The sequence below is a fragment of the Erinaceus europaeus genome, chromosome 1, assembly GCF_950295315.1.
Source record: "Erinaceus europaeus chromosome 1, mEriEur2.1, whole genome shotgun sequence".
Taxonomy (NCBI): Eukaryota; Metazoa; Chordata; class Mammalia; order Eulipotyphla; family Erinaceidae; genus Erinaceus; species Erinaceus europaeus.
Window position 1 is genome coordinate 186597809 of NC_080162.1, and position 13876 is coordinate 186611684.

The 13876-nt window shown below is 37.8% G+C and overlaps 1 protein-coding gene and 1 non-coding gene across 2 annotated transcripts in view; one reads left to right on the forward strand and one right to left on the reverse strand.

The window, feature by feature from the left end:
* The window catches only part of CSPP1 (centrosome and spindle pole associated protein 1), a 108046-nt gene that overhangs the window by 16127 nt on the left and 78043 nt on the right, over positions 1-13876 (reverse strand). The window contains exons 19-25 of the mRNA XM_060200582.1: positions 12894-13006; positions 10672-10821; positions 9833-9979; positions 7143-7247; positions 3373-3439; positions 2141-2259; positions 123-264 (exon numbers count right to left, since the gene is read on the reverse strand). Of these exons, the coding sequence (XP_060056565.1) occupies positions 123-264; positions 2141-2259; positions 3373-3439; positions 7143-7247; positions 9833-9979; positions 10672-10821; positions 12894-13006 (843 nt within the window). The remainder of the gene's footprint in view (positions 1-122; positions 265-2140; positions 2260-3372; positions 3440-7142; positions 7248-9832; positions 9980-10671; positions 10822-12893; positions 13007-13876) is intronic.
* Positions 13081-13202, forward strand: LOC132542962 (small nucleolar RNA SNORA26). Its single transcript, XR_009553931.1, has one exon. It is a non-coding gene; the product is annotated as a small nucleolar RNA SNORA26 (small nucleolar RNA).

Below are 13876 nucleotides of genomic sequence, written 5' to 3' on the forward strand. Positions count from 1 at the left end.
GCTCTATAGACAAAAACAGAATGATTATTTACTTTTTAAAAAGGATACAAATGTCTCTAGGGATACTTGAATATGGGTGAAACATGCTACTTTTATCTTTAAACTAGCTGTATTCTACTCACCTCTATCCTTCAGTTCATTAAAGTCCTGGATATTCTGAAAAGTAGCAGAATCTACGCCCTTGGGTGACTGTCTCCTGACAGGGACTTGTACCCGATGTCTAGCCATGTCAAATATATCCATGGGGTTTCTTTCTCTTTTCCTATAGGTAAATGATCAATTATATGACATTTGTTTCATGGGAATGTGTTCAAAAGGAACTCCTTATACAATAAATCTGGCATTTTTCATCACAGAATTTAATAAAAAATATCTGAAAATTATTTCCATCATTTGTATTTTAAAATATGGCATCTATGAATTCACTGTCATTTTTCAAAATGCTTAAATGCAAAGTACTCTACTAGAAGAAATGATTTAACTTCATCTTAAAATGTTCATGATATGAGAATAGTCTTTAAGGTTAGAGAAACCAAAACTCAAAGATCACCTCTACTACTTACTAGCAGTTTGACTTTAATTTCACAAACTGTAACGAACAGATACCATTTTTCTAAGTATGAGAATTAAGTTAAATTGTATATTGAGAAGTACATAGCAAAGAACCTGACATTTATTAGAAACTCCACTAAGATTGCCTCCCCTCAGTCTAAACTAAACTATAAGCATAAATATATTATGATGAAGCTGCCCAAAACAGTGGGTATTATCCTCAGTACTAATTCTACACTTTGTGCTAATGGAGCACGTTTGGATTCCATTTTGCATGACAGTTATACAAATCATACATGCACGAAACTATACACATACAGTGGGCTTTCAGAGAGCTGGTACCTGATTAACTAATAATATGTTCTTGTTGTACCTAAGGAATTGGTGTAACAGGCTGTAAGCTCAGTAAATGAGTTTTCTTCTGGGTTTTTGGTGAACAACAACAAGAGAGAACAGAGATACAGTTATAGTTTCTCTGGACTATGAAACTAAAAGTAAAGAGGTTATTTACTATAACTGTCTAGTCTATGCCTTGTATTATTTTTTTAGTCCATTATTTTCTACTCACTGATTTTCTGTAATGAAATTAAACAATCCACCCTACAGATAGAGCTTGAAATATGTCCTGCTCCCAATACTATTTCTCACAAGGTCCAATTCTATTAAGCACTTCATGAACAGGGGTAATATTTATTTTCTTCCAAGAAAGTACCACTTCTTGTCTTTTTTCTATTACTTCCTTTTTCCCAACCTCTTTGTCACCATCACTACTACCACAAATATATCACTGACAGTAAAAAAGGATGATAAAATGATTGACTTAAATATTTCATATTTAAATACACATTAAATGTTCCATATTTTCAAAGTGAGAAATTCAACTATGAATGTTTTACAAAGACAACTTTATCTATGTAAGACTGAAGAAATGTGAATCAAAAAATTCTCCTTAAGAACTGTTTTAACAAAGGTTTCAAGGAAAACCTATCACATACTATATATATATATATAAATACACTCAAAAACCATATACCTAGGAGTCTGGTGGTAGCATAGTAGGTTAAGCACACGTGGCGCAAAGCACAAGGACCAGAGTAAGGATCTCGGTTCAAGGCCCCGGCTCCCCAACTGGGAGTCGCTTCACAGGCGGTGAAGCAGGTCTGCAGGTGTCTATCTTTCTCTCCCCCCTCTCTGTCTTCCCCTCCTCTCTCCATTTCTCTCTGTCCTATCCAACAACAATGACATCAATGACAACAATAACTACAATAAGGGCAACAAAAGGGAATAAATAAATAAATAAGTAAATAAATAAATAAATATTGAAAAACAAAACCATATATCACCAATTCTTCCCACTGAAATTTAATTATTTGGCTTTAATTTCTTTTTGGGAGAAAAGGCTATTGAGGCCATTACAATTTCGCCAACAACCTATTAAAAACCTTTTCAACTGTGCAAAATCTCATTCTAATAAAGGTGAATTAATTCAAAACTATAAAATTACTGGATAGGTTCTGACTGGCAAAGAACTCTTAATCGTGAACACAAAGAAGCTCAGTAACAAATTAAAAATCCACCCAGAAACTTGCCTCGTATGAATATCATCATCACTGTCCATGTATAGCAACTGCCCTTGCAGACGCCGCTCTTCGCTGCGAAGCTGTTTGCGCATTTCGGATAACTCCATGATCACATTTTTTCTCTCCTCTGTTCATTCCCATTGAGGAAAAGAAAGGAAGAGACACGAACGAGAACAAAAATGTAAATATTAAAATATAACCTGACATAAAAACTAAAATGCTCAGTAAGGACATTCTTAATGTTTTTACATATATAGTTAATGCTTATAAATATCATTAATGCATACATTTCTTTTCATTTTATTTATTTTGAGGAAGAGGGACAGGAAGAGGAAGAGGGACACCACAACACCAAAAGCTTCGTTTTTAATATTTATTTAGTTATTCCCTTTTGTTACCCTTGTTGGTTTTTTTTTTTTCTTTTTGCTGTTGTTGTTGTGGTTATTGATGTCATCATTGTTGGGTAGGACAGAGAGAAATGGAGAGAGATGGGGAACAGAGGGGGAGAGAAAGACAGACACCCGCAGACCTGCTTCACCACCTGTGAATTGACTCCCCTTACAGGTGGAGAGCCGGGGTCTCAAACCGGGATCCTTATGCCAGTACGCCGGTCCTTGCGCTTTGCGCCACATGTGTTTAACCCGTTGCACTATAGCCTGACTCCCCAAAAGCTTCTTTTAATGCACTGGGGGCCAGGTTTGAGCCTGAGACATGCATGTGGCAAAACAGCTGGTCAAAATGCACACATCTGTCAGGATACAGGGATTTCAAAGTCAAGAAATATTCTTGGGAGTGGAGACAGAGGAACATCTATAAAAGAACAGCACAAGAGTTCCTCTGTGGCCATTAACACTCTCTGTACTGAGATCTTGTGTCAGCTATATAAATCATACATGATAAAAATGCATAGAGCTACACACACATAAACAAAAGCATGTGCAAATGGACTCATGTAAAGACCGGTGAGACTTAAGTCAAGGTTAATGGAGAGGGCACCAATATCAATTCTGTTGCAACGTTATATTAAATGAGATAAATGAGAAGAGCTGGGAGCTGGGGGAAGGGATACAAGATTTATTAGACTGTTGTGAAAGTCATGACTATTTTTTTTTGTAAAAATGTGCTATTAATTTTCTGACATATGCACACACACATATTTTGTACCATTCTATAATATGGCAAAATAAAAAAGTTAAAGAAATATTACAGGACAGATTGCAAGTTTAGTAGTTAACTCTACCTTCTGCACGGAGCTGATTTTTTCTGGCAGGTACTGGAGGAGACTGTGCCCTGGATGGTGAACTTTCCTGTTTGACAGTTATAACAAAGATATGCTTAGTATGTCTTTCTTCCTCAGAAGCTTGAAGAGAGTAATAGTTTTTGCAGTAAAATATATGTAAAAAAAAAAAAACCAATTCTATTTATAAACTTTGTTGAGCATCCGTATAAAATTTGTTAAGCATACATCTATTCTTTCTCCTTATTGCAGTGTGAGAGATCTTACCCTTACCCAAAGAATACCTATGGAGGCAGGGAAACAGTTCACCTAATAAGAGTGAACACTGGGGGTCAGGAGGTAGCGCAGTGGGTTAAGCACACATGGTGCAAAGCACAAGGACCGGCTCAAGGATCCTGGTTTGAGACCCTGGCTCCTCACCTGAGGGGAGTCACTTCACAGGCAGTGAAGCAGGTCTGCAGGTGTCTGTCTTTCTCTCCCCCTCTCTGTCTTCCCCATCTCTCTCCACTTCTCTCTGTCCTATCCAACAATGACATCAATAACAACAACAATAATAATAACCACAACAACGATAAAACAACAAGGGCAACAAAAGGGGGGAAAAGTAGCCTCCAGGAGCCGTGGATTCGTAGTGCAGGCACTGAGCGCCAGCAATAACCCTGGAGGCACAAAAAATAAAAAAAAGAGTGAACACTTCCCCATATTTAGGGTATGGGCTCAATTCCTCAAACCACATGGGAGCACCATCCATGGCAGATGCTAGTGTTCTCTCTCTGTGTGTGTCCCTCTCTATCTTAAAGAAAAAAGGGGGGAGGGGGAAAGAGAGAGAGAGAGAGAGAGAGGAGAGTATAGCCAAGGAAATGGAACAATGGATAAAATGCTGGACCCTCAAGTACGAGTTTAGTTCAATCCCCAGCATCACACATGCCAGAGTAGGATACTCTGTCTCATTCTCCCCCATTATATAAGATGTTAAAAAGGGAGGGGTCGGGGGGAGTGCACAGAGATAGTCCCTTGCCCTCTAGTCTACATGTAAGTAAGTCATTCCCTATCTCCTGCAGTTATTCACTTTATTCCATCCTTAGCTTAACAATCTTTTACCTGGGTGTCCAACAACAGATGAGTGGCTGAGAAAATCGTGAGATATATATACTGGAATACTACTCAGCTATTAAAAATAATTCACCTTCACCTCATTTTGGATGGAGCTTGAAGGAATCATGTTAAGTGACATAAGCCAGAAAGAAAAGGATATGAATATGGGATGATCTCACTCATGGGCAGAAGTTGAGAAATAGAACAGACATAATAACACAAAGCAGAACATGGCCCAGGTGCGGTGTACTGCACCAAAGTGAAGGACTCAGGGTAGGGGTGAGGGGTGGGGCGCTGTCAGGTCCTGGTGCATGATGGTGGAGGAGGACCTAGGCTGGGAGAGCACACTGCAGCAAACCGAGAATTTTTACACATGTACTGACCACTGTATTTACTGTCAACTGTAGGTATTAATTCCCCTTTTTTAAAAATTTCTCACCTGTTTAAAAAAATTCTTGCCTCCTCCATCACTGCTCATTATGGTCCATTTTTTTCCTTTACTTCAGTGAACTTTCCTTTTATAAACATCACTACAGTACTTACAGTGTCCACTACTTCCTTATTCCCACTGACTATCCCCATACACCTGTCATTGCGTCTATAACGCATTCATTATTTCTCTAACACTGTTCTCATCAATGTTAAGAGGTAATTCCCAAATAACATTCAGTGGCATTTTTAAGCTTTTATTTCACTTGGCTAGTAGTAACAGCTGACATTAACACACAATGTCATTTTTTTAATTATTACTATTATTATTATTTTATCATTTATTTATGAGACAGAGAGGCCGAGAGAGAGAGAATGCAAAAGAGGTAGACAGACATTAAGACCAGAGCCCTGCTCAGCTCAGGTTTACGATGCCGGGGACTGAGCCTGGGATTTCAGAGCCTTAAGGCATGAAAGTCTCTCGCACAATAACCACGCAGTCTCCACCAGCCCACTCTGTCACTTTCTTGGCTTCCTTTCTCTGCTTCTTAAAAGTGTTAGTAACTCCTAGGGTACCATCCTTGGCCCTCTTCACTTCCCCTAAGCTCATCCTAGACAATCGTAAGAATTCAAAAGCACCAACACTTATGGTTTCAACAACTACAAATCCAGTCCAGAGCTCCCTCCACAACCACAATTAATATTTTTAGTCATCTATCCTATGTAACCATCACAAACGTGAAAATTGTCACTGACTCCAACCTATAACAAAGTCTATAATTGCTACTACTTGTGTTTCTTAAATACATGGTACATATCCACTAGTCTTTGGAATGAAGTCTCTTAGCACTCCATACACACCGTGCTTATGCTCTGAAAGCACCCTCCTGTCACCTTCCTCAGCTATTTTCAGACCACACCAAACCACGATGCCTTGCCTCTGAACCATATAGCTTACTCTATCTTGAGTCTGTAGAGGGTAAAAGTCCCCTACCCCATCTCCTTAGGGCAATTTCCTTCTAATTTCTCAACGTCAACACAAGGACTAATGCTTTGGGGACTTTTTTTATTATTATCTTTGTTTATCTATTGGATAGAGACAGAAATTCAGAGGGAAGGGAGTGATATAGAGGGAGAGAGAGAGGACACCTGCACCCCTGCTTCACCACTCACAAAGCTTCCCCCTGCAGGTGGAGACAAAGGGCTCAAAACCCGGATCTTTGCACATTGTAACATGTGTGCTCAACCAGATGTGCTCAACCTGGCCCCTGGGAACATTTTTTTTTATCTCTTTTTTTTTTATTTTATTTATTCCCTTTTGTTGCCCTTGTTGTTTTATTGTTGTAGTTATTATTGATGTCGTTGTTGTTGGAGAAATGGAGAGAGGAGGGGAAGACAGAAAGGGGGAGAGAAAGACAGACACCTGCAGACCTGCTTCACCGCCTGTGAAGGGACCTGCCTGCAGGTGGGGAGCCGGGGGCTCGAACCGGGATCCTGACGACGCTGGTCCTTGAGCTTAGCGCCACCTGCGCTTAACCCGCTGCGCTACAGCCCGACTCCCCCCTGGGAACATTTTTATAGCTCCCTTTTCATTATAGCTTCCTCCAAAGCAGAAGAAGGCAACATACAGCCCACAGGCTGTATATAGTCAGTGAAAGCCTTTGATCTGGTCCAGTCAAGGTGACCAGAGCTCTTTTCATAGCAACATTAAGAGACAACTTTTAATTTTGTATAATGTGTGAATTATTTCATAAATACTCAAATGGGCCATGGCAGGAAAAATGGTTCCCCACCCTTGCTCTAAAGGCTATGGAAATAAACTGGCCTATCTCTGGCTAACTAGGAGGCACATTAACAAGGAAAAAGTCTCCTTAAGAGGCCTAGACAAGAACCATTTGCTAAATTATGACTTGTCAGAACAATTTAAACTTTATCGCACTAACTACTCTTTTCTTTTTAAATATTTTATTTATTGATTGATGAGAAAGATAGGAGGAGAGAGAGAAAGAACTAGATATCACTCTGGTACATGTGCTGCCAGGGCTTGAATTCAGGACCTCACACTTGAGAGTCAAGCGCTTTATCCACTGCGCCACCTCCTGGACCATGCACTAAGTACTCTTATAACTAGAAAAAAATATTTCAGATTTTAAAAAAATAAATAAATAAGCATAGTGAGTACAATAATCTCATTTAATTTCACCACTCCAAAATAACTGAGCTAAGAATAACAAATTCAAAGTGCATACCTGAATAAAGGAACTTAGGATGCTATCAACTGAAGGAGGTCTTTGGAGTTTGTTTGTGATTTTATTTTGAAGAGCAGGAACCACAGGAGAAGGCTGTCTCAAACGCTGGAAAATAAAAGTAACACACATGTACATACATGCATTTCTGTATATAATATACATCATTCTTATTAATTTACAAGACCACATAAAGAGCTCCTACCATTTTTAATAAAATATTTTTTCTCCCCCAAAAATCAGAAACCCATTTAAATTAGACCTAATATATCAGTTATGATAAACAAAAATGGACTGAAATATCAAAGGATTAGAATATCAAACATCAAATGTATAGAAAAAATGAGAGAAGACAAAAACACCATTCTCAAAAATATGAACCTCTGAAATATTAACTTTTTCAGTCACCAGATTCCAGATGCTATAATGATGTCAGCCTGACTTCCCTGGGCAGACAACCCCACTAATGTGTCCTGGAGCCCCACTTCCCCAGAACCCCTCCCCACTAGGGAGAGAGAGAGACAGGCTGGGAGTATGGATCAACCTGCCAATGCCCATGTTCAGCGGGGAAGCAATTCCAGAAGCCAGACCTTCACCTTCTGCACCCCACAATGACCCTGGGTGCATACTCCCAGAGGGTTAAAGAATAGGAAAGCTATCAGGGGAGGGGATGGGATACAGAGCTCTGGGGGTGGGCAATGTGTGGAAATATACCCCTCTTATCCTATAGTCTTGTCAATATTTCCATTTTATAAATATTTTTTTTTAAAAAAAGATGCAAAAAAAAAAAAAAAAAAAGGAAGAGAGAAGGATCAAGGGAGGGAGGGAGGAAGACATGAGACACCAGGAGCAGTGAATCTGTTGAGCAGGCCCCAAGGCTCAGTGATAACTCTGGCAGCAATGAAGGAAGAAGAAGAAAAAAAAGACTTTAAAATAATAAAACAAACAAATAAATAAATAGGCACACCTGGTTGAATACATGTTACCATGTGCAAGGACCCAGGTTCAAGCCCACTCCCTATCTACAGGAGAGAAACTTCACAAGCTGTGAAGCAGGTCTGCAGGTGTCTTTCTCTCTCACTCTTTCTTCTCAATTTGCTCTGTGCTCTATCAGATAAAAGAAAAAAGAACTGATTGACTTCTATCTATATTGAAAGCTAGTCTGCTTGCACAGAAAGTAGGGCCTCTTAGGGCTGTAACTTCCTCCTCCTTACTCAATTGTTTATGTCTTTCTATAGAACATGAGCGATGAATTACAGTGTACTTGTGATGCATGAGGAGCAGCAAGAGGAAAACTGATTACAAATTAAGTGTGTTACTAGGGAAAGACAGAAACAGGACAGAGGTATGGATCAGCCAACACCCATGTCCAGCAGAGAAGCAACTTCAGAAGCCAGCCTTCTGCATCCCAAAAAGAACTTTGGTCCATACTCTGAGAGGGATAAATGACAGAGGAAGAAGACCAGAGGCTCTGAAGCCCAAATCCAGCAGGACCTGAAGCACTAGTCACTGGGAATCTTGTTTTTATACCACCACTGAAAAGAAATCTGGAAAACACCAGAGGAAGTCAGGCACTGTTTTGTTTCTCTTATCTGAGAGAGAAGAGGAAAAACCAAAAGGCACTTGCAAGTAATAACAGGTGCAGGTGTGGCTTAGACAGGAAGTGAAGGCAGACCCATAGGGGGAAAAAAGCAATAAATAAATAAATAGATAGGTAGATAGATAAATATAAAGTCCACCCAAAGCTGTGACCTTAGATAGCTACTGTAGTTTCCAATGGAGGAGACAGGAACAGAGAACTATGGCAGTGGGAACAGTATATAATTATATCCCCATTATCTTATAATTTGTAAATAAATCTTAAACCACTAATAAAAATACAGATCTAAATTATCAGATTTCTTCTAAACAGTGCATTAACAAACTCTAACTGTGAACAATTATATCTATCACCATAAAATCCTAGGATAAAAAGCATTAAATAATGTATTTGAAAAAAAAATCAGAACTATTACATGTACATGCTGAACATAATGCCAAATCACAGGATTAATACATGAGGCGGCACTGGTTAAAATTAATCTTTTTACTGAGAGCCAAGAAATAAGCCCCCACACCTATGGACATCTAATTTTTTGATGAGGGGGCCCAGATTCTTTTTCCGTTTATCATTTTATTGGGGGTGAGGCTAATGGCTTACAATTGTTGACACACAGGCACAGTTCACAAGGTAGAGACCACAGGAATTAGAATTTGTACCTAAGCTGGGCAGGTGGAGCACCTGGTTGAGCGCCTGTTATAGTGCGCAGGGATCCAGGTTCAAGACCCTAGTGCCCAGCTGCAGGGGGAAAGCTCCACGAGTGAAGGCAGGCTGCAGATATCTCTCTCTCTGTCTCTCTCCCACTCAATCTCCTCTCAATTTCTCTGTCTCTTTCCAATAATAAATTAGTAAAATAAAATAAGATTTAGTTTAAAAAAAAATGTATCCCTAAGTTTAAGTAAACCCATTACATTCACTGGAAGAAAAATAGCAAAGTACACTAGGGTGATCACATATAGGAAGTTCACTCAAAGTAGAAAAACAAGAGAAAAACACAATCACTTTCTTCACTTTCTTCCTTAAACTTCAACTTATTAACTCAGAGTAGGTTAAAATAGAGGTTTGACTGATTTTTTTTTTTCCTAAAACTTACCCTAGTTTCTTGTCCAACTACATTGTCTCTTTCATAGTAGTGCTGCAGTTGTAAATTATGTTTTTCTTCTTCTTCTCTCTTCTTTTTTTCTGCTTCTTTTCTTCTTTCTTCAGCTAACCGAATAAGCTCTTCATTTTTCAGCCTTTGCTTTAAAATACAGAGAAAAATATACACTTCATACACAGTCTACATTTTAATAAGATATCTACTGCCTTATTTGTCTGAAATAAAGAGATAAAAATTGAAGATAAATGTGGCTGAGGAGGGAGCTCAGTAAACAGTACCGGATTTGTACATGTGTGCCCTAGGTTCGAATCCCAGCACTACATATGCCATGTGATGGAGGGGTACTCATCTCTCTCTCAACAAATTTAAAGATCCCCTTCCCAAAGACTGAAGTTATGTCATAAATGGCACAGTCCTTTAACAGAAAGGAGTAGTCTGGAAGCTGGGAAAGTAGCATAAACGTTATACAGAACGATATTAATGCCTGAGGCACCAAAGGTCCCACCACAATCCAGGTCTGAGCAGTGCTCTGGTATAAAAAAATAAAATAAAATAAAATAAAATATAAAATAAAATACTATGAAACTTTAAAAAGGAAGTACTCTGCTTAACAATTTTAAAAAAGCATCTTTTATAATAATGCTAGTCATTCTAAGTTATTTGGGGGGTTAAAAATCATTATAAAATTTACTTCTGTTAACTTGACCTTTTACTTTAATAAAATAAGCAATGGATGGATATTGACCTAATATTTTCTGAGTGTACACAAAAGAAATAAATTTTCGAATCAAAATATTTCACTTTCTAAAGTATCAAGTAGAAAGGGGGGGCACCTCCTCCTCTTTTTCTCTTTTCTTCTCCTGTTCCTCTTCATACTCTTGTTGGATCCGTGCCCTCTGTTCTGCAAGTCGCTTTTCTTCTTTTTCTTCTGCGAGTCTCAGCCTCTCTCGCTCTGCTTCCTCTCGTTGTTTCTTCTCTTCAATCTAAAAAGAAAAAAAAAAAAGAAAATTAAGCCTAATTATCAAACACTTTGTAAAACTGCTAGAAATTAGGATTCCAATTAATTTCTTCTAGCTCCCAGTTAATATTTTATCTGTACCCTCATTCCGTAATTTTCAATTCAAAATTTTCAAGTGTCTATATTTTATTAGGGAAATTAGAGACTTGAGTAATACCCAGTTCCACCAAATATTTACAGTCTATGTGACTAAATATTCACATGTGTTATTTACCAAACAATAACCACATATGAACTTCAGAAGCATTAACTTAAACAGCATAATTTTCTGGTGCCAATATGGAGACAAAGTTGTTCTTGCCGCCTTTGTACACAGATTTGAACATTTCTTAACATTTCTTTTAACACTTAAGTTTAAATATCCGATCATTTAAATAACTATACTGTTTCCAGTAGCAATAGACAACATTTAGCTACTTTCATATTTTCTTAAGAGTCCTATGTTAGATTTGTTTGCCAAGGCAAGTGTTTTAAGAAAAGAAAATACTAAAAGAAAAGTAAGCGAACTATTGTGTCTCAGGGACACAGACTAATAGTGTGGTAGACGGCTGAACTTATTCTGGGACTAATACAGTCAAAGTATCCCTCTTTCACATTTTCAGAAGAAAATATTTTTTGGAGTTCCCTCAAAATGTAGTATACAGATATGATATAGTCAGGAGACCTGGATTCTACTAAGAATTGCCGTCACATCTGCCAGCTCTGTCAACATGAGTGAGCCTCTTAGCCTGCACATCAAAAAAAAAAAAAAATAGAAATAATACCTTCTTCAAAGAAGTTGAGGCTTAGTGACATATTATGTGTAAAAGTGGCTTATATAAAATAAAAGGTATACAGCTATAAAACTTTTTCCTGGATTCTACTTTAGTCATTATTATATTTACAAAGCATAGTAAGAGCTACTTAAATTCTGACTTATTATCAGCAATCAGCACAGGATTTGTCATATTAAATGGATGACTCCATAACTTCAATCTACTGCTACCTGACTTGAGTGACCCTTAGGACCTCTGACACTTCTCTTTAACATTCACACTGTTCTGTAGACCCTTACAAAGCTCATTCCATCCATGTTTACTGCTTAATGCATTAGTAAAGGAATCCCTGCTATTAGCCATTTTAGTTGACTGACAGGCTTACTTGCATCCTTTTATTCCTCTTTCAGAAATAAATAAAACAGTGTAATTTTAACTATCTATGTTTGATATTTATAAATGAGAAATGCTAGATAACTACACAGCATTTTAGAATTTATTCTTTATTCTATGGGTAATACCATTGTAAGTTTTGTTTACTTAAATGTTTATAGGGTCAGGTGAGGGTTGATAACATAATGGTTATGCAAAGAGATTCTCATGCCTGAGGCTCCAAAGTCTCAGATTCGATCCTCTGCACTACCATAAACTAGTGCTGAACCATGTTCTGATAAAAAACAAATACATTTTTTAAATTAATGTTTAATAGAGTCCAGGTGGTTGCACAACTTATTGAGCATACACCTTACAGTGCACAAGGACTCAGACTGAAACCTCACCCTACCCCCACCTCCTCATCCCCACCTTCGAGGAGGACGCTTCACAAGAGGTAAAATATTGCTGAAGATCTCTCTCTCTCCCTTCTCTATCTCCTCCTTCCCACTCAATTTCTCTCTGTCTCTATGCAAAGTGAATAAGTAAAATATATTTTTAAAAATACTATATTTTAGGGGGGGTCGGGCGGTAGCACAGTGGGTTAACCACATGTGGTACAAAGCACAAGGATCCTGGTTGGAGCCCCCAGTTCCCCACCTGCAGGGGAGTCACTTCACAAGTGGTGAAGCAGGTCTGCAAGTGTCTATCTTTCTTTCCCCTCTCTGTCTTCCCCTCCTCTCTCCACTTCTCTCTGTCCTATCCAACAACAACAACATCAATAACAATAATAATAAATACAAAAAAATAAAAAACAAGGGCAACAAAAGAGAAAACAAATAAATATCTTTTAAAACTATGTATTTTTTTAAAAATCTTATAAAAGTTTGAACTAAGATACAAATTTTACCTGAAAACGAAGAAAATTCTTGTATAATTCTTGCTGTTTAATCTGAAGTTCAGTTGGAGGTTCACCAAATATATTTCCCCGAGCAAAAGGTGAGCTCTGAGTTTGCATATGATCTTAAAAATGAAATTTTGCAAAAACATGCAATTAGTTTATGTTTCGAAAACATAAAGGCTGCCCCCCTCTTCCTGTGCTCTTTTAAGATTGACTCAGCGCTTTAAGAGGCTAACACAGAAGGGAAAAGTAAGTCTCCATAAAAGGCAAGGGAGAGACTGCAAAACTCTTCTTTGGATCCTGTCTGCAGTCACAGTAAAATGAAGAATTTGCTAATAAATTCATATTCTAAAAGAAAAAAAAATCTGCTAAATACGAAAAACCAAAGTCACAATCAGAAAAGGAAGTCCAAGATTAAAATCTAAAAACCAGACCAAAACTAACAAAAGAAAAAAGGATGAACTAAAAAAAAAAAAAAAAGTCATTGAAAAATCATAACATATCTATATGTGAAGAATACCAGGAACACAAAAGCTAATAGTTCACACAGATCTGACTGCAACAAAAGCTCTAAGAGTTACAGAAAGGAAAAATATATACACCTAAATTCCTATTCATGTATATATCCCTCTAACAAATCTGTAAATGTCATCTATTAAGTATAAAATCTACTAAAGATATATTTTTTTTTTAATTGTCCATTTCCCAAGTCTTCTCCCTCATGTCAGGGTAAACAACAGTGTGGAGAGTCAGTCCTTTTAGCTGGGGAGGCAGGTTCACCGAGGAGAGTTCCAGGCTTGCGCTAAGAGCTCTGGGTTCCATTGCTACCACAACCCAGGCCACAGCTGGCCTCTCATAAAAGAAATTTTAAAAGAGAAAAAGAAAGTCAAGTGTAAAGCAATTCTAACTAATTACTCTTTAAATTACTGTAATAATTTCATTCTAAAATCTTATCAAATTAATGAGTTGTAAACATGAACAGCAAAAGTGTC